General features: G+C 30.4%; 1 protein-coding gene across 1 annotated transcript; it reads left to right on the top strand.

Moving 5' to 3' along the window:
- Positions 1–17,098: 17,098 nt before the first annotated feature.
- Positions 17,099–22,084, top strand: LOC119662327. The gene is made up of 5 exons (XM_038071927.1): positions 17,099–17,205; positions 17,860–18,089; positions 19,817–20,562; positions 20,647–20,886; positions 20,942–22,084. Exons 2-5 carry the CDS (start codon positions 17,914–17,916, stop codon positions 21,676–21,678), a joined length of 1,899 nt encoding a protein of 632 aa, XP_037927855.1. The 5' UTR covers positions 17,099–17,205; positions 17,860–17,913; the 3' UTR covers positions 21,679–22,084.
- Positions 22,085–26,237: the final 4,153 nt, after the last annotated feature.

The raw sequence follows: 26,237 nt of genomic DNA, 5'->3' as shown, positions 1-26,237 counted from the left end.
TCAGTGATTTAACTAGTTGTTATTCACCTGTTAGCCTTTATTGTGTCTTCTTCAGCTTCAACTGGCCTTTCGCAAAACAGTTTTGAAACTGGCATTCTGTCAACACATCTTCTCCATACACATCGCATAATTTTTCTTACTTTTTTATCTTTTGAGTGGTAACCGCTTTTATTCTGACCGCTTCTACAAAAGTTTTTTAAAGAATCACAATTCCAATCTCGTGTGTACCTATTAACCAATGACTTGTATTGAAAGAAGTGAACAAAACGATTTTAAGCGAAGTGTTTATTCCTTGTGTGGCATATATTCAGTCAAATTTTTCCTAAGTAAGTTCATTAGTTCAGAATAGTTTCAGTTAATAAGGAAAGGAGTTCAGAAAGTTGAGCTTTAATAAGGAATAAATGGCTTATATCATTTTTCATATATACAAATTATTAGTGATATTAATTCATAATTTAAGACGTGTGCGAGTTAGGCTAAGTTGCATTCTAAATGAGGGAAATTCTAAGTTGTGCCGATAGTGTAGTGATGTGTCGATACGTGTTGATAAATGGTTAAATGTGTGCAGTGCAAAAAATCCCAAAAAATTTGGTTTAGCATCAAGTTAGCCTAACTCGCACACGTCCTTAATCTAAAATTTCAAATTATTTTAAATTTTAGTGACTATATGGATTTAATAATTCGTTGTGCTCATCTTTTATATTAAACTTAAAAATAAACTTTTAAATATAACGAAATAATATTTATAGAACTTCTAAGTGATTTTATTTAGTAAAAGCATATTCAAAATAATTTTATGATGCATTTAAGACGTGTGCGAGTTAGGCTAAGTTGATGCTAAACCAAATGGGAGAATTTTTGGGATTTTTTGCACTGCACACATTTAGCCATTTATCAACACGTATCGACACATCACTACATTATCGGCACAACTTAGAATTTCCCTCATTTAGAACGCAACTTAGCCTAACTCGCACACGACCTTATTATTCGACCATAGATTAAATTCCACAGAGATCTATGACAATTTGAAATGAAAACAGCCAAACTACAATCTATCAGAAACAGAACATTTGCTGACTAAAATAAGGATCGAATTGTTCAAACTCGTGCAAATTTTGACAAGTCAGTGTCTGAGATAAGTACCAATGCTCTACTTCTTACTTCTTTCCTGCAACATGATTTTGCAGGAATCATAGAGAATTTGCTGTGAAATACCCAGATGTATAGTACATTCACAAATTCTTATTTAAGCGGTTTTGTTTATTATAACCACTAACGAGGTTGATTTATTATTTAAAAATCTTTCATATAAATGAGCTCATTATCGATAAATAATTTCATTCAAGGCAAAATTGTCGTATGCAATCTTTAAAGTTAAATTTCCCGCAAGGGAAATTACTAAAAGCTGAAATATTTGTCATATTTTTTATATGTAAAATGTAAACAAACAACAGCTGAGCTGCAAACAAAGGTACAAAGAAAGTAAGTGTTTAAAAAATTCGTCGTTTTAAATAATTAAATATGTAATAGATATATTACATAGTTTTATATGATATATTATTAAGTGGAGTTTATTAAAGTTCTATCAGCTGCATAAATGAGCTCAATATTATGTGAACGTTTCCTTATTAATATAAACGAGCAAGTGCCTAAAAAAAACAGTGTAAATATATTATTAACTAGATTGAAGTCTGTTAACAAAACAAGATAGGCTGAAGTAAAGACTTTACCAACCAATTATAGTATTAAACAATTATGAGATCATATACATAGTTGTCTTTCTGAAATCTTTGAAAGAGTAGTACTTTTAAAGCTGAATCCTTTCTTTGACAGTCATAACCTAATACCCTCTCACCAGTTTGGTTTTAGGGAAAAACGTGGAACTATTGAACAAATGAATCGTAGAACGAACGAAACAAGATATGCTTTTGAGCTCAGAGAAACTTGTTCCGCGGTATTCCTCGATGTAAAACAAGCATTTGACAAAGTATGGCACAATGGGCTTATATACGCCGTATATTATCTGCTAATGTCCACTCAGTTTTAGAATCGTTTCTACAGAACAGAACTTTTCAAAGTCAAATTCAATTTATTAGTTCTAATAACTTTCCAATAGGAGGTGGCGTTTCATAGTGAAGTATATTTGGCCCTATCTTGTATGTACGTTTGCCGATGATATGGTAACTTTATGTCGAAACAAAAACGTTATCTTAGCCTCAAACTAACTGCAATCTCACTTATTTCTGGTGGAAAAATGGTTGTCAAAATGGCGAATTAAAATTAATGAACTAATATGTAAACACGTCATTTTTACTTTAAATCGGAGTACATTTCAAACAATTTCACTAAATAGCATTTCCATACCTTAATCAGATAATATAACGTACTTAGGTATTCGCCTAGACAGGCGATTAGCTTGGCGCAAGCACATTGAAGCCAAAAAAAATTCAGATGAAGCTCCAAGTGTCTTAGTTGCACTGACTCATTAGTAACAGATTTTCCCTATGCCTATAGTATAAAGTACTCCTGTATAACAGCATCATAAAACCGATATGGACTTATAGTATCCAGCTATTCGGTAATGCTCATGCTTCAAATATTGAAATTATTAAGAGCTCAGTCAAAAAAACTGAGAACAATCATTGGAGCCGCATGGTATATTATGAATGAAAGTATTCACCGAGATCTACAAATTCCATTAGTTAAAGCCGAATTTGACAATACAAGAAAAAAAGTACAATAAGAGGCTGACAGAACATGTTAACCTCTTAGCGAGGAATCGCATTTCAAAGCAGTACTTCCCGCCTAAAAAGAGCTGACCGTCCAGCCATTAATTGAAGTTCAATAGATTCAAGTAAATACCCCTCTCTTATTTTTAGTAACCTCATAAAGTTAATTTGATTTCTTAATAATCCACCTCATTCCAACTCATTTCACTGAATTTCAATCCACCAATCTAAGTGAGGTCCGTGATATAAGGTTTACTTATTTTATTTTATATTATGCAATGTATAGTTAAAATAAAATTGTAATATTATGTCAGACCTCAGTGATTATCACATTTCGGATTTAAATTTGTAGATGGATTTAGCTTAGTGGATATTGCACATTAACTACATTAACCAGACGTTTGGACGGACAGACGGATGAATGAATTCTTTTTGTTTATACTATTATACAGATTATTTGAAAAATAAAACTAAATTAATTAAAGTTTAAATGCTATTAAATAATATATAAATTATATATCAAATATATAAAAATATAATTCTGATATTTTTATTAGTACATAAATGAAAAAATAAATTCTTAACAACCTATAAATATTTTCGTTTTGCATTAAATTAACTGTTTTTTATCATATTTGATTTAAAAGAGAATTTAAGTTAGAAGTCTATTAATTTAGCCACCCATAAATGGTCTTTCGCTTTTCTTTTCCTCAAATTGTATATACAATTCAAGCGGTCGTATCTACGACGTGCACGTATACATATATATGTGTCTATATCGTATATATAAAAGCGGTAAGTATGTCAAAAACTGAATTTAGTAAGTATCAACGCTTTTTGAATTTCAATTATTTGGTTACTCATTAGTTAATTTTTTAGATTTTTTATTTTCAAAAGTTCTTAACGTAATTCAGGGCGTATAAATATTTTGTGCCAAATTCCCGACATTCATACAAGGCACCTCTCTGAACAGGCAGCGATATCCATATTAGTCAACACATTTTTCGTCAATATGTCGGATTTTTCTTTACAGAGTGTGCGGTATAAAAAGAGATCATCACTAACCTAATAATCACCGTTAAGGGATTGTTATGTACTTAAAGTACAATGACCGGAACTACTCCTACATTGAAAGTAAACAAGAAAATTTAATTTTTAAAAATTTACATAAGGTAGAAAAAAATGTTTTAAATATATTTTATATATTTAATTTATTTTGTTGATTACTGCAATGATTAGCAGCTTGATTTGTGAACATTTATAATAATATATAGACATCACATATTCATTTAAAAAAGTAAAATAAATACTTATCACTCTATATGGTATGTTTAGAATTTTTTAGCTATTGGTAACAAATAATCAAGTTTCAATATAAGATAACTTAAATTAAGTGGTGAGATAAACTTATATACACGGTACACCAGCAAATATATCAAAATTAACTTCGGTGTAAGACAAGAATCTGAACGCTTTGCATGTTTATGCAACTCTGTCATTGAACCAGGATAAGCCATCGTGATTCGATAGCAAAATCAGCATTCTGGATTATACAGAAGACATTTATCTTAGGTCAGGTTGTACCAGCAAACCAAATGGATCCACTTTGGCCTAATGGTTACCATATAAGAGAAAAACTGAGAGGTTTAAAACCACCTTAAACCTTTGGTAATGCTATATAATGAGATTTCTTGCAGTAGATTCTTAATATTGCAAGATTCTTAAAAAGATAGGGTCTTAGAGTAGACAGGCGGCATATGGTGGGCAAGAACAAAGCAGACAAGAGATACTTTCATCATCTTCTCTACAAATGTAGCAGGTATAATTGAAAGAGGAATTCAATCTTCTGGATTGAGATTAGAGAGATTGTGAGTAAATTTTTAACATGCCTCTATTGAAGCGAATTTTTCAGCAGAAAAATCGTCCATCGTTCGGCATGGACAGAAACAGATAGTACAACACATTACTAGGTGCCAGGTCTGGACTATAAGGTGGATGTATAAGAATTTTCCAAAAAAGCTTTCGGAACTTTTGGCTAGTCATATGTGTGGCTTGGCCGTTTCTGGGCGATTGCTTCCTTCAGAAGGTTACATTGTACAATCGGACAATACAGTATATATATTCTGAGCAGCATGGTTGGCATTTTCGCCTTTATCAAAGAAAAATTGTAAAACTGGCAGTTAAACACAACTGCCAGTAACGTTCACTTCTGAAAGGTTTTGTCAAGCTTGACCGTTGTCTTCACCGTATTTTGCGAGTATTATGACTTAACACAATGTTCAACACCGAATAATAGGTCAGAAGCATGCATCTTCCAATTACTGAGGAAATAATGAGTGACTTAGTCATATTTATAGTAGTTCAATAGAAAATATTACAATAATTATTTGAGTATAAATCCCAAGGTAATGTACACGCAGCACACGGAAGAGGCAAAATTAAGCATTACTGCGACTTTGTGGAAAGAGTTGGAATAAAGTTAAGCAAATGACATCCCTCAAAGCTTAATTAACATAATTTTTTCACAGTTCTACAAAAATTTTTATTGATTTGTTTATTTTATATATTAAATATATTTTAAGGTTGGTATTGAGAATCAATAGACCTGATTAGTATATGTTACTGATGTTGGGCAAGCTGGTGCAGACGATTCTTCAAGGCGTCTTTAAATTCAAGCAAGATTTGAATTCTCCAGCATTTGTGCGGTAAAGTTATGTCTACGAAAAAATTCTACGGGGAAGTGTCTGAACTTAAAGTTCAGATTTATAAAAACAAAACACTATACAAAAGAATAAGGTTTTTTTATTGTTGAGCAGTATTTTAATAATAATCAAGATTATGCAGATGGACTTTGAAAAAAATTTTTTTTTGCATAAAAGCTGTTTTTATTAGAGGGCGTGCTTGATTGTCAAAATCGTCACTTTTGAGCTGGAAGCATGGTCCACTTTTGCTTCATATAAATTGCTGCTATTTAGCTATTAACAGCCGCACTTGATAACCCAGTTATTTCCATCTAAATTGTAAAATATGAATGTAGACCACATGTGGTTTTAAAAAGCAACCAACATTCCATACAATCGCGAAACAATGCTATTACTATATGAAACATTTTGCGATCATATATTTTCCCAGTGATGATCAGAATTGACTGAACAAATCATGAGAGCTTGAGTCATTTTGTCAGTTTTTCCTTTGAAGTTTTTTAAGTCTATTAGGTGATATTTATATGGTTGTATCTTGATTAGACCATTCCTATTCAAATATAAAGAAAAATAAAATGTCACAATTGTCCATGTTTGGGTGTAAGTTCTATGGACGTCTTACGGTTCTTGTCAAAGGTTGATTTAGCTGAGATTCACATATTTATCAACTCTCCTGATTTGCATATTTCATCCAAGTTGCTGGTTGCAACCATTTTAAAGCAAAAACGCAGTGTGACTGCAGATTTAATACTTCTCAACTTAAAACGTCTTAAGTTTATGCTCTGAAGATTATATTCGATTGCAATTTCTCGCTTTATGCGATTTCTGAGACTATTAAACATTTTGATCTTATTTTTGGTTTTTATGAATATTGTTGTGTTTAAGGCTTCTAACTTAAAATTTTTTTGCATATTTTATTCAAGCAGTTACGGTTATTTTAGTAGTCGTTAACGCGGCAGTACAAATACCGATAATGTCGAATGCGCTGGTCGCGCAATAGAGGTGGTGACACCGAAAAACACAAAAAAAGTTCATGAAATCGGTTTGAAAAACCGTAAAGTACAGTTGCAGGAGACAGCTGAGAGTTCAAAGATTCAACCAGTCAGTTTAATTTTGCATGAACATTTGTCTACGAGAAAGTTCTTTTCAAAGTAGGTGTCGCTTTGCTGACAGTTGATCAAAAATTATTGTCGATGACTCTGAGAGCTGTTTGAAACTATTAAAGCAACACAAAAAGGATTTTTGCATCGGTATATAAAAGTGGCCGAAACTGGTTTCGACTAATCACTCCAAAGTCGAATCGGTTGTCAGTCAATTCAACAGCAAAGAGCGAACCTCACCGAAACCGCACGAAACTACAACAAACAAAACATGACCAGTAATGACATGATTACCAGCCTTGCTGGCTCATCACCATGGTATTCTCAGCACACATATCAAGATAATGCGTCGATAAACACCCCAATAGAATTCCAAAAAATTTCAGCTGGTACCAATTGAAGTTATGTGTTTGGCATAACTCCTCCCTTGGTAAGAAGCGAGGTTCTTCTGATCTTTAAATCACAGCACTTGGTATGAAAACCTAACTCCAATCATTCTTCCCGCGTAAGTTTAATCACAGTCATCACAACACTGTCAACCTCAATTGGTCAGGACAGTCGATGTTGCGAACACTGACTCCCATGGTACCATACACACTCCTCTGGCCGAGTGATGATACATCATTTCATGTGCCCCGTTTGCTTATACTATTAGCATATAATATGTAAGTAGATACTTGAGTTGTATTGTTCGATTTGTTATCCTTAATGTATTGAATATTCTTTAAAATTATTGAAATTAATTGTTGTCTAAATATAACATGGCAATATACCATAGATACACTGTACATATTTTATCAACTGCATCTTGTTAAGGATGCAGTTTATTTCTTTTTATTTTTTGATTCTATCCATATAATGATCAAGCGCAGTCACAAAACCAAGCTTTCTCAGTTCTATATACACTAGTTACTTTATTTGACATATATGTTTGAAGAAACTGCAATCTCATTAAACTGCTAGTTTGGCACTGTTATATATATCTAACTATAGGCTAAATACATACTTACTTACCTAATTAACCCCAAAAACCCGTTATCGAGCTTTAGCCATACGTAACACTCAGCTTGTGGTTCATTGGGATGCGGTAGTCGTGGTAATAGATCTTACTAAGAACTTTTTCTCAAAAACTTTACAGCTTTATCATTCTGTGATGGCATCCATGTTTCTGTGCCATACAAAGCACACATTTTATGAGCAACCTAGAGAGTGTGAGCAACCTAGATCGTATTATCTTTGCAAAGATACCGAACTTATCATCGCGTTGTATATATGATCCTTTATAGGACTATCTATTAGTACATCGCTGCCGACTTTAAAGAATTCTGCAAGTAGTCCCCTGCCGGCTTGTTGTTCACTTAGTCGCGCATTTTGTTCTGTTTAGCTGGTGGAATTTCAGCAGTATTATTTTGGTTAAATGATAAATATTTATTTTTATGAATGAAATTGATTTGAAATACAATATTTATTACACCTGACTGTTCTCAATATAGGTATAACTTTTTATTTGTTCTATTTTTTTCTAGCCGAGTTATCTCTATTTCTGATTCTTAATTTCGTTGTTTTTAATTTTTTGGATATTAAATGTCCATATTTTTATTATAATATTTTTACTTTGTTTTAAATAAACCCTCGACTACCGATTATAAATAAAATATATCGTTTTTCCACCTCGATTCACTATGTAGATTTTTATAACCGGCCCAATCCAAACAGCAACTAAATTAAACTACTATAACTCTGAAACTGCGTACAAGAGGTTAAGTTAGGTTATATCATACAAGATCTTGGATCTTAGTGATAACCGATCATATGTAATAAGTCCCATTAGATTACGTGTGGTTGTAGTCCCCTTTCTCACCTTTCTTTCCTTGTGCGTTCGAAGATAATTTGTTCCTAATCAAATTTGGGAGTGCCGTCCTTGGGATGTACCTTTACCTACTCATCTGTATGCTATTAATGAACCTATACTTGCTTCAATAATCGTGCCACCTTCACGTGGCACGTATTTTAAATGAAATTGAAATTCAGCCCAGGAAAGCACTGTTTCTTTCTTTCTTAACATTAAGGATACTTCCAATTCCTGACCTAATTACTCAAGTTATGATGTTAAGGATTTTTGATTACTTCCTCAAAAAGACCATAATTCAAAATTTTTATTTACTTGAAATTCATTTATTAACGTTCTTTTAAATAAAGAATATTTTACAGGAAAATGTCTTGAACCGCCTTTTAAATGGCATCCAAAATAAAGTTTTTTGGATTTTTCTTATTTACAAAGATACAAAAAATATATAATAGAAGTATTTAAGTTCAGAAATAAAAGTCATAATGACTTACTTCCCGTTATAGAAATACTTAATATAAATCAATTTACATTAATATTGAAACTAATGTTATATATATTTTAATTCCTTTTTAAAATATTTAATAATAATTTAATAATAATTTTTTGATACTATAATACAATACCTTTTACTAATATCACTATTTTTTGTAGAAGCATTGGGCGAAAACAGAGTTCTTTTGTAGTGATCAGTCAAGAGCTTCAAACATATTTTCACAATTTAAACTGCTGATATTCTGTGCAATTAATTTGTTTTCAATTCCGAGGCATCCTTGCGTTCTACACTGGTGTCTGATTTTACGTGAAGGGTGTCAAACTATGTGCACAGCCTCGCAGAAACCCTCTTTTCGCTCCAACTATAAAATTTGTGCTCTATAGGAATTTTTGCGAAAAAAGTTCTTCAAGTCAGCAACGACCACCACTTCCGAATGAACCACGAGGTGTACGAGTTTTATCACGACATTGATATAATTCAGCAAATTGACATCCAGCGGTTTCGCTGGCTTGATCATTTCGTGAGAATAGATTAAGATGTTGAGTTAGGTCAAAATCCGGTAACGGGTTGTTATGGTCCAATAAGTAAGCAAGGAAATAATATTCGGTGCAAATAAATCGCATTTAATTAGTGCGAAGAGGACTTACTCTACAATGTACTTGTAGGTTCCGTTGAAGAGAATTTATGTATATGTTCGAAGAGTGTGGCCTACTGCTTCCATCACTGTTTTCTTTTTCTCATCTTGATTTTGACAGAATCATATGCGGGTTGGTGAAATGATTGTTGGTGCAAAAACAGTGTGATTACATATGAAATACGAATGTATTTTGGTTTATTTTAAATTAATTACTGATACTAACATGTAACATATGATAAAAAAAACCATTCTTCCAGTTAAATCTATTTTTAACTGGTTGAAAATGTAAAATGTTGCAAACTTAAGTGTAAATAAATTTTTATTCGTTGTGCAGGTATCTCAGATTAGATTACATTTTAACCGGATTGGAAACTTGTCACCACGTCACTGTATCCTTTGAGGATTATTGCGACAAACCCACTTTAGTTCCATAGACGAGTAACAGTTAAAAACGTCAGTTGATAAATATCGTCTGAGTAAGTCTGAGTCTGGCGAGATTATCACAGTAACAAAGAATGTGTTCTGCTGTTTCCTTCTCTTCGTAACAAAGTCTGCTGCTATCGTCTCTTGAAAACCCTAGGTTCGGTAGATGTTTTTCTACTCCGCAGTGTACAGTGAGAAACCCTGTGACAAGTCGGATGTCATTTCTGTTTAGCATTAGAAGCTTTTGATCGATTCGGCATAAATTCTTTAGCTTGTCTGCAGACAATTGCATTATCCTAATCAGTCTGAGCTGCTCTATCCAGCTGTTCATTAATTTTAAGTTTGGTAAAGCTTCATGAAAGACCGTAGAATGGTTGTGGCCTAATATAGTATGAGGTCGCTCCTTTTCTGGTTATTTCATCTGCTTACTCGTTTCTCTCAAATCCGCTGTGCCCTTGGATCCATATTAAGTAAACCCTGTTCCTTTCAGCAAGGTTTTTGAGAAATTGAAGATATCTTATAACACGTCTTCTTGACTGTAACTTGAAAAAAGGATTATAAAATAATGCCCTTACCATTATGTTAATATATGGGTGCAAAACATGGACATAGGAATATAGATATTAGTACCTTAGTTGTAACTGCACGGAAGATTATAGAAAAAAAAGATTGTATTCGGGCATGACCATTGATTAAATACAGTGCGAACCAATATGAATATAGAAAGAATTATTAATAGTGTCGCATTAACGATAGAAATAAAATAATAGATTCTATGGTGGACCATACGTTGAGTAGAAATGAAAACGCTTCGATGTTTTGGAAAATCAGAGAGCAGGTTATTGTTGGTAGATTAAAAGATGATGTTAATATTGATTTGCGGAAAATAAGTGTGGAAAACTGGGAATAAACTGCAAATGAACATGCCGAATGGAGGACAATTGTTACAAAGGACAAGATGGTTTTATCACTGGAACACAAAAATAACCAAAAAAGAAAGTGATGAATATATGTTATATATATATATGTATATATATATATATATATATATATATATATATATATATATATATATATATATATATATTATCGTCAGCATCTTACTATAAATATTCTTAGACTATGATATACATAGTGATGTCTTGAATGTCTTTAATGCATTCATTGGGTAAGTGCGACAATTGATGAAGTAAGACCTGATGATTAACGTTTTAAAATAGAATGAAAAGTATAACGTAAAGTCAGGTAAACGTATATACGTATATAATTATATTTTGATTTTTATTTTTTTATTTAATTTAATTTTATTAAGTTTTATTTAGCGGTAATATAATGATATATGATATATATGATTAGAAATAAAGGATAAGGTAAACAGACATCGTAATTTTCATGGGATAGTATCGTTATCGCTGTATAGTTTTGAAACATTTTATTTTTGCCTTTTAAATGTTTGAAAAATCATTGATTAGACAACTCTTTATAAATACAAAGGCAATGAATATTACATTGCCTGTCTGTCCTTACAGCCGGATGGTCTACACTTATAACATGACTACGTTTAAGACCACTTTCGAAAGTACGTGTATTGTTGAAAAAGAAAATTTTATGAAAAGCGAAACTTTTATTTCAGTTGGGAAGATCAAATGTGATTATGTATTTTTCTATTTTTATTTTGAAATAATTATGTACTTCTTTATAAGTCAAATACATTAAGTTGATAAAATTATCAGCAGAAACTAAATCTCTTAACTTCTACTTTTGTAACAAATATTTAATATCTTTTTTTAAAAACGATTTTTAAGACCATTTTTCATTTTTAAATCTTCAGTATTCTTGGAGTTGATCACAACAAACAGTATATCACACTATGATATAAACTCAATATTTCAAGCATATATGAAAATGTTATTAGGAGTGTTATCAAAAATTTGAGTGTTACCAAAAATAAAAATTCTATTCGATTAAAGAGAACTGTAATGTTTATTATTATTATTAGAAGATTATTAAAAATCGACAATCCATTAAAATGAAAATTCAAACAGAACTTTAATATCATTAATATTAAAAAAATTGTGCTTTAACTAAGGGAATTTGTAGATCTCGGTGAATACTTTGATTTTTAATATACCATGGGGCACCAATGATTGTCCTCGATATTTTTGACTAAGCTCTTTGGATAATTTCAATATTTGAAGCACGAGCATTACCGAATAGCTGGAAACCATAAGTCCATATTGGTTTTATGATGTTGTTATACAGGAGTACTTTATACTCTAGCCACAGGGAGGATCTGTTATTAATGAGCCAATGCAACTTAGAGGCTTGGAGCTTCATCTGAATTTTTTTCGCTTCAATATGATTGCGCCAAGTTATTAGAAGGAAGGAAGATGTAAATGACTGCTTTGACTTGCCGAATTTTGAGAAAGAATTCTTTTACATTTTAAAGTAAAATTCATTATTTATTGTATTTGAAGTGTAATTGCAGCTGTTAATGAAAAAAAAGTAATAGGTTCTATTTTTATTTTAATCTGTAAATGAGAACTACTTTCAACACTCAAATTAAAACAGAATTAACTTAAAAAGCTATAAGTAAATTAATTGCTTTCAGTTAAACATCAATCTGTTATTATGAGATCCACCAGTATTTTCTCAGACAGTTAAATAATAACCTGAAAGTGAATAAAAAAAACTATTTACAATTAAACTGAAATCTACAACCTTCTTTATATCAAGGAAACATAATTAAAACATATATTCAAAATAAATTAAGTATCCCATTAGTCTACATCAGACATAATATCTTCCATATATGCACATGTCGTAATTTGTCTTCATCTAAATAATCCATCAATAATAAATCAATTAAAACAATTTTTTTCTACAAAAATAAAATTTTAAAGATTCAATTTTAACAAATTAAAGTTAAAAAATTAAAAATTGAGAAACAAAAAATTATATATCATAAATATATTCCGAACTAAGGATAAACTGTTTAAAGAGAGAAAAAGTAAAATAAGATTTGTTCTTCTTTCACTTATAATATTGTATTACAATGGATGACAGATTTGGACATACTAAACCTATAGATCACTATACGTTGAAGCCTATTACATAATTTCTTTCCATATTAACGGATCTATTATAGTGGTTCATAGCTTAGGCTCTTCATTTTTTTAAGTTATTTTCATCTATTGGTTATTTACATTTAACCAGTGGTTTTTCGATCGAGCTTTTGCTTGATTTTTAACATATTTCCACCATTCATTACATTTTATGCTAAGTTCTTTCAAACGTAGGGATTTCACATTACTTATAACTGTCTCATAGTCAAATAGCCATTCAAGCTTAAAGCGAAAACATATTCTGAGTAAGTCTCCATATAGGAATTGATGAACTCATATAAATTCTATAAAACACATTTTAACTTTTAAGTAATGCCTATTAAAATTCAATCGTTTATAACATTTATTTACAGTTGTTTCACCGACGTTACTTTTCATACTTTCAGAACAATGGATTTAAAGCAATTTCGTGACAGCAAAAGCTCGGCTTAGTAAGTGCTACCCAGACTCTGATCCAATAAGGCAAATGGTAGATAAGAGTTTTGCTGACTTTGAACGCGTCCATATAAATGCTAAACCGATGATGCTGAACGCCCAGCAGGCGAACCTCACGTACTGCAGCCAAAAACGCAGCAGACAGGTGTTAAAAAGGCCTGACCATACTATCAGTAGCGATTGCTACATTGCTGCGTTCGAAGGAAGAAATCGCGAAACAACGGCCCTATATGAAGAAGAGAAAAGTTGCTGATGTCTGACACTGTGAGGTGCACCTCGATTTTCGTCATCTAGTTTGGAATGCTTTATTATTAAACGATTTAAATTTCTTTTTGAAACCTCTCGGTGTTCGGCTGTGGCATCGTTGTAGCTGGCAGAGATGTCTACAGTGTTAATAGCTTACTGATGTATATTGTGCAGTTTCGAATTTAAATTATTTTTGTGTATGAATTGCAGGTCACCACAAATATTCTTGTTGTATAGTTCATCGAAATTAAGATTATCAGTCCTATCAGCTTCGCTGGTATTCTTTGACTTTGGAGCACTTACGATATTATTTCTACTCTAAGCAAAACGAGACCTGTTAAAAATCTATAAAGAGTATGGTTGCTAGTATTAGTCAATCATTGATTATTGCTTATATCATACCGAATTAATGTTTTCAGCAAATATATTAAAGAAAATCGTTACATTGAAGTAACAAATTAACCAAAAACAAAAACAACAGTGCTTTCACAAAGACCATTTCTCCATTTCATTAAGTGAAGAAAGCATTAATCTAGTTTGCAGAAAAATGGAATTGACAAGTGCAGCATTGTTAACAAGTTAGATTTTCCGCGATACCAGATTGAATCTTACTACTCATTATTTGAGAAGTGTGTATCAATATTGAATTTCAACAGTTTTTCCCAATGTTAGAGATAAAGCTTAGCGTCTTCAAACGTGCAGCTCCGAAGAATTTCAATCTAGTTTTTGAAAAGTGTTTAGAATCAAGTTTCGACTTGAATATACCATTGAAGAGATTGTTTTTTTATTGAGGTTGTAAATCGTGAATATATTCCAAGTGTTTAATTATAATTGTGGAAAATATTTATAAATATCAAGTTAGGAATCACTGCATTGAGATTTTAATATAGCATTTTTTCACAATAGTATTAAGCATAAATTCTTATTGATCAATTCGAAAACAGCTACAGATTCGCGTTGTGAGTACTACTGTTCTTAGTGTTATAAGTATTATATTGTAAATGTTCGAAATGGTATTCTGAAATTAATGCTAACGCTAAATAACACTAAAAATTTTTTCGATTTTTAGAAGTTTTTGGATTGTGAAACACTAATGTGAATGACATAATAAATATAATAATATTATTTAATAACAATGTGCTAAAAGCAAATGTGTTCTAAACAAACTGCTCTTTACCTTTAAAAATGGATGTAATGTGTTTTCTTAAGATAAAGGGAAATGCATACAATAAAGTAAGAAACACGATCAATTTAACAAATTTATATCCGGTCTTGATTCTTTTGTATAGCTTAGGTGTGAAAATATTTATAGGTTTGTTGATTTTAATATCCTCCAAAGCTGCTAGTATTTATTGCTTGAGAGGATACTTACTTACTTGCTTAGTTGTTGCTAGCTGTCGCCAGTTGGTAGTGCCGAACGCCTCCAAATCCTGTCCTTCCACCGTACCGAATGTCGTCTTCCACGGTTTCCACTTGCGGATACCCATTTTAATATTTTTTGTTCATTGTTGCCACGTCTTTTTCTCATTTGTTTTTTTTTTCATGTATATGTGCAGTATATTATATACTCTTCGTTAATTAATGTACATACATACTTATTAGTTAAAAAATTGCAGGATTTAAATTTTACAATTTTAATAGTACGAAAGGTACTCGCATAAATGAAATGAAAATTTTTAATTAAAAGAATATTAAAAATTTTTCCAAAACATGAGTACATGGGTTAATTATTAATTTTAATGCTCCAAAGCAGTTAATTATATAAATTGATTGACTTAATATGGTACCCACACTGTCAAAATAAATTATTTACGCTATGAAAATCTATTTATTATCATATCTTTCATATCTTTCATATATAAAATATTATAGATAACTAAATTATATTGATATTTAAGTCAGTAAAAATACTTTCATCAAGACGATCTGAAATAGTCTAATCTTTAAACACGAATGTTGTTAAAAGGATTAAGCTTTTTAATACAGCTTTTCTAAAGCAGAATGTTCGGTCATTGTTTTGGGTTCTTAATGCAAAGTTAAAATCTTTTGTGTTCTTAGTTCTTTTTTTTTTGTTATTTGACATATGTGAGAGCAAGTTTTGTGTTTCTTGTGGAACAAGAAGCTTTTTAAAAATTTGTAGACAAATTTATTGTTTACTTTGGATATCTGTAACATCCAGTTAACATATCTTAAGAATATGTTTTAAGTTAGAACTCATCTGAACTATATTGGTACACAATAAGTTCATAAAAAGTTATTTGAATCTTACTGTTGCCTGTTCCCGTATCCAAAATCAAGAAAAGTGAGAGCTTGTGAAAGCAGCTTGTCATGTCGTATTTTATAGAATTTACTTTAGTACATATATATATATATATATATATATATATATATATATATATATATATATATATAGTAAGTTAAATCCAAGTAATGTCGAAAAACATCTGATTGATGTTCTGTTATAAATATGATCATATCAATTAGTAAGATTTTTATCACTATTTCTAATTTCTAATTTAATTAAATTGAAAAGTTCAGATTTTTTCATTTTCATTAATAAAGAGAAAAACACTATAAGCGAAATGTTAATTTTTTACCATATGTGATAATGGTCCACCAAAAACAAGTAGTTCCTGTAAACAATGGTATAGCTAAAAATAGTTTGTATAAACGCAATAAAATATATATGCAGCAAAAATTTTAGTTACCATATAATTACTTTGCGAAGTAAAAATAGATAAAATCTCGGAACCCACTCTACTGTTATGCAAATATCCTTATCCCCGACATAAATATAAGCTGGCACTTACTAATTACTTATTAGTGAGTACCCCAATTCTCTAACATGAATATATGAAATATTCTACACATAATGGTATATAAAACAAACAATATTTATATGAATAAATGAATATAAATAAAAAAAAATCTATTATTATACTTATCTATCATTATCCAAACTATTTGATACAAAAAAAATCATTATTTCTATACTTAATCAAAACGGTAGAAAAACAACATACAACTAAATTTACTAGATTTTTATTTGAAAGCGTTCCCATATCTTTCTGTGTGCAAGAACACTGTTCTTTTTAATTTCACTTGACTTGAACTTGAAAAGTATGGTGTTTAGCTGTAACTACCATTATATATAAAAAGAATAAATTAAATTCCACCTAATTAGCTTGGGACGTTCACGAAGCTTATTAACACTTCATGTGGAATAAAATAGCAACGTTTTTACACGTTAGCTATATGGTATATGACAACCCTTAATAAATGCTAGATGCTTAACCTATATTACTTTATAATACATCTCTGTGTTAGTTACTTCAAGATTCAACATTACAGCTACTTTTCTTTTCAAAATAAGTCGCTCGCCATTGTTTGGATATCAAATAAGTTCGTTCGTCAGTTTTACAAAAATAATTAACTTAAAATTACAAGTTTCGTGTATTTAAAGGTAAACAGATATCTGATATAACGTTGTACATTTTTTATAGTTAATAAATATTGAAAATTATTTATTGACTTAAATAAAGCAAAAGATTTCCACCATTTTGTTATTCCGGGATATAGGGCGACATATTCTATTTCTAGAAAATTCCTTAATTCTGTGCAATTGAATACAATACGATTCAGTTGGTAGTGTAGTTCAAAGTAGGTGGTTAGTTTGATAATTAATAGCTTTTAGAGTTAAAAATTGAATTTGTAAAGTAAAATTAATACAAATCGTTTTAACTCGGTTTCGGATCTATTTCAACACGAAAGCCTTCGTAAAAAATTTATTAATTCACTTTTTTCGATAATTTTTGATTTATAAAATCAAAAATTTTGCGAGAAGTTATTTTAATCTGAAAACATCTTCAAACTGGTCAAAAGTTAAGCCTTATAATTACAAATGTTTACATGTCTACAAAATCCTCTCGGCACTGTTATTGGCCGTTCTGCTTTATGGACTTTTGATTTTTTTTTTCGACTTAAATTAATACTGCGCGTTAATTTCATTTTTAAACAATATACTTTAGATATATTCATATATATTAATGTAGATATATATATATATGTGATAATTTGATGAAATGTAAAAATTGCAAAATCTCATTTTTTTCTGCAGTTTGAAGAATTTATTTTCTTTCTTTATGTGACATATCACGGTCTCAAACCAAAAATGGATTTATTGGATATACGTTGTGGCTGTGGAGTAGTTTTGAAAACGACATCCGATCAATATTTTCAAGGTATAATTATGTATTCCGATCAAAGTTGCATTGTGTTAAAAGATCTGGTTATGTGGCAACAGGATCCGGAGGATTACGAGTACCTGGATTCAGTTCTATATTTTGAGTTAGTATCTTGTGCCTTTATTTTTATTTTGTATCTTTTGTTTATAGACCCTTTTTGTTTTGAGTAAGTATCTTGTGTCTTTGTGACGTTAATTATTATTATTAATTTGATAAAAGCTATAGCGTTTAGAAAGAATAATACACGAAAAAGTAAAACGCTGTTATATCTAATCCATAAATTGACATTTCTGTTTGTGTAATTATTTGTAAACAAGAAAAATTAAAATTGATATAGTAAAAATTTACAACTGTTAATATAAATTTAGTTTAATCTTTCTATTGAGGTTTTCAACAGATTTTTTCTGCATGCCAAAATGTAAATTTTGGTGATTTTAATAAACTTTTAACTGAAGTAAAAATACTAGCATCTCGAAAAAAATGTTTAAATTTGTTTCCTATTAGATACGGAGCTCTGGGGTTTTGATAACCCATGTATTAGGACTTATGGGGTTTTGATACCAATTTTTAAATGGCCATACCTAAGAATTTAATACCCCATGGATTACGACTTATGGGGTTTTGATACCAATTTTTAAATGGCCATACCTAAGAATCTATAAATGATGGAGGCTTCAAATTTTTCACAATGTAAGAATAAGTGATCAAATATTTTAGAAATAGCTTAAACAATTGGTGCTGCTTATATTTAAATACAAATTTTAATCGTTAATTTAAAAAACTTTTTATAAAATATACATCGAGAATAAATCATTTAGATTTATGAAAGGATTTTATTTACAAACTAAAATATTTTCGACGACACTATTTTTAGAAATAATTTTAAAATTTTAAATGAACCTGTATCTCCCGAGTTAGGTATACGCACTTGATTTCACTCAAATGAAATTTTGAAGTATATACCATAAAAATATTAACTTTTTATATATGATTTGGATTTATCATTAAATTTCTTTAAAAATTTAAAATTTTCAAAATGATATTAGTTTTATACGTACTAAGTATAGATTAAATTGATTTAAAAAAAATATACCTCCTTAAATATTTAATTTTTTTTCTGATTCTAATTATTTTTAATTAATCAAGAATATTAATTTTTTATATTTGATTTGGATTTAACATTAAATTCTATTTAAAAGTTTAAATTTTCACAATAGTATTATTCTTAGAAGTATTTCTAGAAATTAATTGATAAATGTTTTATTTGAAATAGTCCGGACCATTTTGAAAAACCTTTTTGTGTCTAAAAAGAGTAAACTAATTTTTAATTAAGGTTAACGATTATTAGATTATAGTAGTGTAGTGCATCATGAATTTCTTCAGCCATGGTGAGAGAATTTTTGATTTTTACACCATAATTTCGCCAAAAACTTAACTCACATTGTTCCATAACTGTCGCAGTTTTGACACTATTTGAGATTAATACGCCGAATCTCTATACACCTTAAGGGTTTTTGCAAAAAGTTTGGCATAAATGTAATATATCGAAAAATGAGTACTTTGAAGACATTAAAACAGATTTAAAAGCTAAATAATGACTTATAATTTTTTTTTATTTTTTATTACTATACTATAACAATAGATTTAGATAAAACCAATCTGGTTAGTTTTCGTACAACTTTTAAATCGAACCCCTAAGCAATCAAAGTGGGGGGAACAACAGTGATATAGGTATATAAATGTGTTATGTTAAAGCCAAATAAAATTTAATTAAAAATATAGCTTATTTATTTGAATTTAATTTTTTTATATGGTCATTCATTTTATTAGCGTGTGTGATATTGCTGATTTTACAAGGATTGCTCCATTCATGCCTGTAGAGGAGTATTTGCAAATTAGATCAAGACAAGCAGCTAGTATCTGTTCATCGACTGATGTGCCAAAAACTGTTGTTAAACAAAATCAAAGCAAACCAACTTTATCGCAACAATACACACCACCTATTATGTTGCCTTCAATAAATGTCTCAGCAAATACATCCAGTTTCCAACCAATTCGTTTACCACCACGTCATATTGATAAGGTTTCACCTGAGCAATTTTGTGTAATGGAGCCATTTGAACGCATGCCACCGTTACCAGCTTTACCATTTGCAGAACGTCAACATTATTTACAACAGCGATATAATATGTTTGCTTGTCCACCAATTGATTATAATTATGTCCACAACCAAAGACTACAACATAATGATAAAATTCTAAGTTACAATGCAGGGGCACCAGTATTACCTGACAGTTCAATAAAGCAAGTGAGGAATTTTATTAACATTAACAATATAAATACCGCTGAAATTATATCGTGGCGTACTGACCCTGGTACAACTTCTGGTACAACTGTCAGTAAGAATCCTAATATAACATCAAAAGGCACTGATCTTTCTGACCAATCTGGTGCAGTTGTTAGCAAGAATCTTAATGTAACATCAGGAGACAGTCATCCTTCTGGTTCTTCGAAAGGCACTGCGATATTGTTTGGCCAGTCTTATGAAAATCAAATATCATCAGCTGTTGTTGCAAGTAAGTTTATATATTGAAATGAAGATTAAGATTTCAATAGAAATGAATAACTGTATCCGAAAATAATAATTTTTTTTTATTTAGAAAAAACAAGTAAAGATAGCAATACTTTGGATAAAAACGCTGAAATTATTAATGAAAACTTAGCTGATGCAAGTAATACGTTTACAATGCCTTCTTGCAGTTTTACAGCGAATGCAAATACCACTAGTTTGTCGCATTCAATTGATGGTAACAAAGCAAGTTCTAACTCCGGTAAGAAAAAAAAGGGTTCTAAAATAAAGATTTCCAGTGCACCTTCAACTTCGAATTTCATCAACGATGGTAGGTAAATTTGTTAACACTGTCTATATTAATTTATTTAATTACCGTTGTTTAGATAATCCAGTTTTTGTAACTGAGAAAGGACTTTTAGTTCCAAGTATTAGTTTGTCTAAACGGTATGAGATGCAAGCAAAACTAGCAGCTAGAGGTGTGACCGCTCCCGAACAAAATATATTATTTGGACAAAGAATAACCGACTTGATAGTGACAATGCTACACACGTGTTTCGAACCAAAAAATAATATTATGAATGCTACGGGTGCGATTTTATGTGCTCGAAATGAAAGTGCATACGAACTTAGTATGAATGTTGTGCTTTCTTTAGCAACAATTGGCTTGAATACATTTTTACACATAAGTAAAAAATCGTGTTATAAGTCGGCATCAAATTTTGAAATGCATCGTCATTATCGACATTTTCAGGTATTTTCAGAGCGGTGCCAGTTAATTCGAAATGTCAGACTTATACCCAGAGCCGATTTTGTTGTATTATTGATGCAAGCTAACCATGATGAAAAATGGACTACAGAGGTACTAGCTTGGGTTAATCGTACAAGAGCGCCAGTACTTGTGGTCGATCCACCTACAAAGTTCAATATATCCAATAGTCTTAAATATGCAGTACTTCCGATACTGCCCGTAGATGGTTTTCAAGCACAAAAATATATACAAAGTTTCTTATGCAATTTAAATGTGCCGAATGATTTATTACAACAATATACCGGAGATGAGAGAGTTATTTATGAAGCAAATAATTACAGCGTCATAAAAATACTAAATGACAATAGGTAAACCACTAACATTTAGTTAGTGGTCAATAAAATAAAAACACAAAATCCATCACATACACATATACTTACAGACACACACACATAAAAACATACGCGTATACAACAATTAACACGACAATAACAAAAATATGTTATAAATAAAATCAAGGGCAGTATTTAAAGGCGGTTACTGCTTCAATAAATCCAGACATTAAACCGTCAATCTGGAACTAATAAAAGCAACTATAGAATCAATAAGAGATCTTAACTTACATAAGCATACGACATACGACAGTCATAATACAATCGTAAACGGGGTTTCAAACGATGAAAGCCAGCCGCAATTGTTTAAAGACTACAATTTGAAAGTATCCCTAAATCGTTTGGTAAATGTTTCTAATAAATCTTCAATTTAAATGCAACAAGGATATAATTAAATAATTCGTATTAAATACACAAAAATATTGTTGTTTGTTGTTTGTCACAAAAAAAAAAAATTAATTGTGAACAACTAGAAAAAGGCAATTTAATTGCCTTGTTAATTTTTACAAAGTATTTTGTTGATTATAAAACATGGTAATTATAACAATTTGCAATTATAATTATTAATAAACATAACAAAAAAAATCAACATCTCTTTAAAATGTTTATCTAACAAATGTCCCTTTTAAACGCTTTATCTTCGGCTGTGCACTGATAATTATATGAAAAAAGCATAAATATATAATTAGATGTGTTAGATTTCTTAGCTATGTATTCATGTTTTTTTGTTTTTCTCATATACATATTCATTTATTAATTAGAGTTAATTTTGATTAGTTATTTTGTACGGGCACTACTTAATACAATCAGTCAAAAAAATTCTTGCACAAAAGTGCTATGCATTAGCTCTATTAATTAGTGATTACCGCACATTAAATTAGAAAAAGGTATACTAATTCGATTGATTATACTGGTCCAATATTATCCAATATTAGATTCGAAAAAAATATTTAAACTATTTTACTCTTAAAAGTAGTAAAACAAAAGGCACCAACACAAAATGTTCCAATTAGAAATAAGACGAGTTCTTGGGCTAGAGAGATGTCGAAAAATCAGAAGTGTTAAGTAAGCAATTAAGTAAAATGTTTATCCTGATTGATTGTGAACTTCCACAGCATATTCAGTATTGTGTCATTCACAAAAAGTTTTAAAATGAGAAACTTGAGAAAAAGTTTCAAATGATATGACTTATTAACGCTAAAAATTAAAAAAAAAAAAAAACAAGCAAGCGATTATACTCCTGTTGTACTTATAATTACAATGTCTCATCATCGCTTAAGGCATCATTCCATCCCACTGAAAAGTACAACAAATAATAATAATAATAAGGTTAAATCGCTAGAAGACGTTAAGTTCTATATACCGATAAACGTAGAACATGTCTCTCCAAGTTTCTGGAAATACATTTTCTTACAAAAATAATCGTGAACAGAAAAAACCTGATTCTAGATCATAATTTAGGATTTAGGATACATCATAATTATCTTATAATTTTACTATATGGTAAAACAGTGTATTAGTCCAATTAAACCATCTATTAGAAATAAATAAATGGCAGTGTGAGTAATTAGAGGAGAGAGAGTTGAGATAACAAAACTTAGTGCCTAGATGTATAGGTATACCATATGTAAGTCAGAACGTATCGGCGTGGTATGGAATAAAGGAAGCTGGGTGTAGGGGGTATGGGGTATGGCTATTGTGTAAGCAAACACTCTGAAAAATATTTTGGTGATTTAATCAGATTTTAATTAAATCTCATGTCGAAATATTCTTACTTGACGCAACATGTTAGTTCAACCACTCCACACGTTGATTGTCATATTTTCTAAGAAATGTAATAAGAGCACAGATCTACAAAACTCGTTCGAAAAGCCACCCTAAGGACCAAATTCACCATATAATAAATAATGCAATAGGAATCTGCAGTTTATGTAGACGCTCCGCGCATGATATAGTAATTCCATTCCAGTTGATATACATTAAGACCGAAAAGTTTTCGGAAATTCTCATTTAAAATTCGCGCGCTGTATATTTTTCGATATTTTAAGTTTATGTAGTTTGGCAGCAATTAAGGAAAATTACTATGCAAAAAATGAGCGCGATCTGTCAGACAGTTCGTTTACGGCAGCTGTTGAAACCAGTTCACCTCAGTAGTGCGTTGCGAAAAAAACAATGGAAAAAAATATTGAACAAAGAGTTTGCATCAAATTTTGTGTTTCGAACGAAATTTCGTGTGCAGAATCGTTGCGAATGCTACAAAAGGCTTATGGGGAATCAGTTTTATCGAAAACTCAAGTTTATGAGTGGTACAAAGCCTTTCAGGACGGTCGTACGACCGTCGAAGACATTTCGCAACGCACTACTGAGGTGAACTGGTTTCAACAGCTGCCGTAAACGAACTGTCTGACAGATCGCGCTCATTTTTGGCATAGTAATTAAGGACAGTGCTGCCAAACTACATAAACTTAAAATATCGAAAAATATACAGCGCGCGAATTTTAAATGAGAATTTCCGAAAACTTTTCAGTCTTAATGTATGTTCGTTTTTGTAAGTTTGATTTAATTGTAAATATTGTTTATTATTGTAAATTTATTGTTATTGTAATTTAAAATTTAAAGACAAAAAATGAAAAAATGATTTTACATAAAATTAAAACATATTTTTCATTACAAACACAATTTCTAATGACTCGTACTTGGTACAGTCACGCTTTGAAGCAGTGTTACAGAGATAGGAACTAATGAAAACACATTGTCAATGGATTAAAACCAAAGTTTCTCAGTGTTTGTAGTCATCAAAAATATGTGTAGTATAAAACAGTAAAGGTTTATAGATAACTAAATAGATATCAGAGTTTTTTCAAGTGTTTTTATTGTTGGCAGCATAGAAGAACAGTGGCATATATTTGAATCGATTTTTTTTCAAGCGGTAGTAACTCAAAATGGATAATTCATTAGTCGTTTCCTCAAATACACAGTATCTTTCTAGTTGTCATTTTAAAAGTCTCAATCTAATTAGATTGCAAGGTTACAAAAAAAGACTTGCAAAGTTCTAATAGATAAAAGTTTTAATGGTTGCAATTAGCGATCAAAACAATCCCGATGGAATCATCGGGAGTAATGCTGGATGAAACAGTTTGTTTTGACAAACTCGAAGAATTTCTTGGAAGAGACTACATATGGTGTTGCTACTTTCTTAGTTTTTTACAATATAAGTTGATACTTTGATTGTTAAGATCAATACTCCAAAAGTGGATTGGTAACTGTTTTTGTCCAATATATTCTCAAAGAAAAACAGAAGATTGACTAGCCGATAGAAGATGAATTCTTTTATATGATATTTAAACATATGAAAAAATAAGGATGATCTAGAAAAAGCTTTTCATAATGCTGATTTATTGATAGAGAAACTTGTAGGTTGCTGATATAATTAAATCAAGATATTCTAGTATTAAAGTATGGAACCAAAATTCACAAATTTTTATTTTTTTCATAACTAAGACTTCGACTGCATCAAGTTTTTGAAAGAGTGTTTAGAATCAAGCTTCCACTTGAATGTACCATTGAAGCAAATTAATCCAAAAACGTATAAATCAATTGATAACAGAGATTGTTTTTTTATTGAGGTTGTAAATCGTGAATATATTCCAAGTGTTTAATTATAATTGTGGAAAATATTTATAAATATCAAGTTAGGAATCACTGCATTGAGATTTTAATATAGCATTTTTTCACAATAGTATTAAGCATAAATTCTTATTGATCAATTCGAAAACAGCTACAGATTCGCGTTGTGAGTACTACTGTTCTTAGTGTTATAAGTATTATATTGTAAATGTTCGAAATGGTATTCTGAAATTAATGCTAACGCTAAATAACACTAAAAATTTTTTCGATTTTTAGAAGTTTTTGGATTGTGAAACACTAATGTGAATGACATAATAAATGTAATAATATTATTTAATAACAATGTGCTAAAAGCAAATGTGTTCTAAACAAACTGCTCTTTACCTTTAAAAATGGATGTAATGTGTTTTCTTAAGATAAAGGGAAATGCATACAATAAAGTAAGAAACACGATCAATTTAACAAATTTATATCCGGTCTTGATTCTTTTGTATAGCTTAGGTGTGAAAATATTTATAGGTTTGTTGATTTTAATATCCTCCAAAGCTGCTAGTATTTATTGCTTGAGAGGATACTTACTTACTTGCTTAGTTGTTGCTAGCTGTCGCCAGTTGGTAGTGCCGAATGCCTCCAAATCCTGTCCTTCCACCGTACCGAATGTCGTCTTCCACGGTTTCCACTTGCGGATACCCATTTTAATATTTTTTGTTCATTGTTGCCACGTCTTTTTCTCATTTGTTTTTTTTTTCATGTATATGTGCAGTATATTATATACTCTTCGTTAATTAATGTACATACATACTTATTAGTTAAAAAATTGCAGGATTTAAATTTTACAATTTTAATAGTACGAAAGGTACTCGCATAAATGAAATGAAAATTTTTAATTACCAGAATATTAAAAATTTTTCC

This window comes from Teleopsis dalmanni, chromosome X (assembly GCF_002237135.1).
Source record: "Teleopsis dalmanni isolate 2A chromosome X, ASM223713v2, whole genome shotgun sequence".
NCBI lineage: Eukaryota > Metazoa > Arthropoda > Insecta > Diptera > Diopsidae > Teleopsis > Teleopsis dalmanni.
This window is presented reverse-complemented; position numbering and strand designations above follow the sequence as displayed.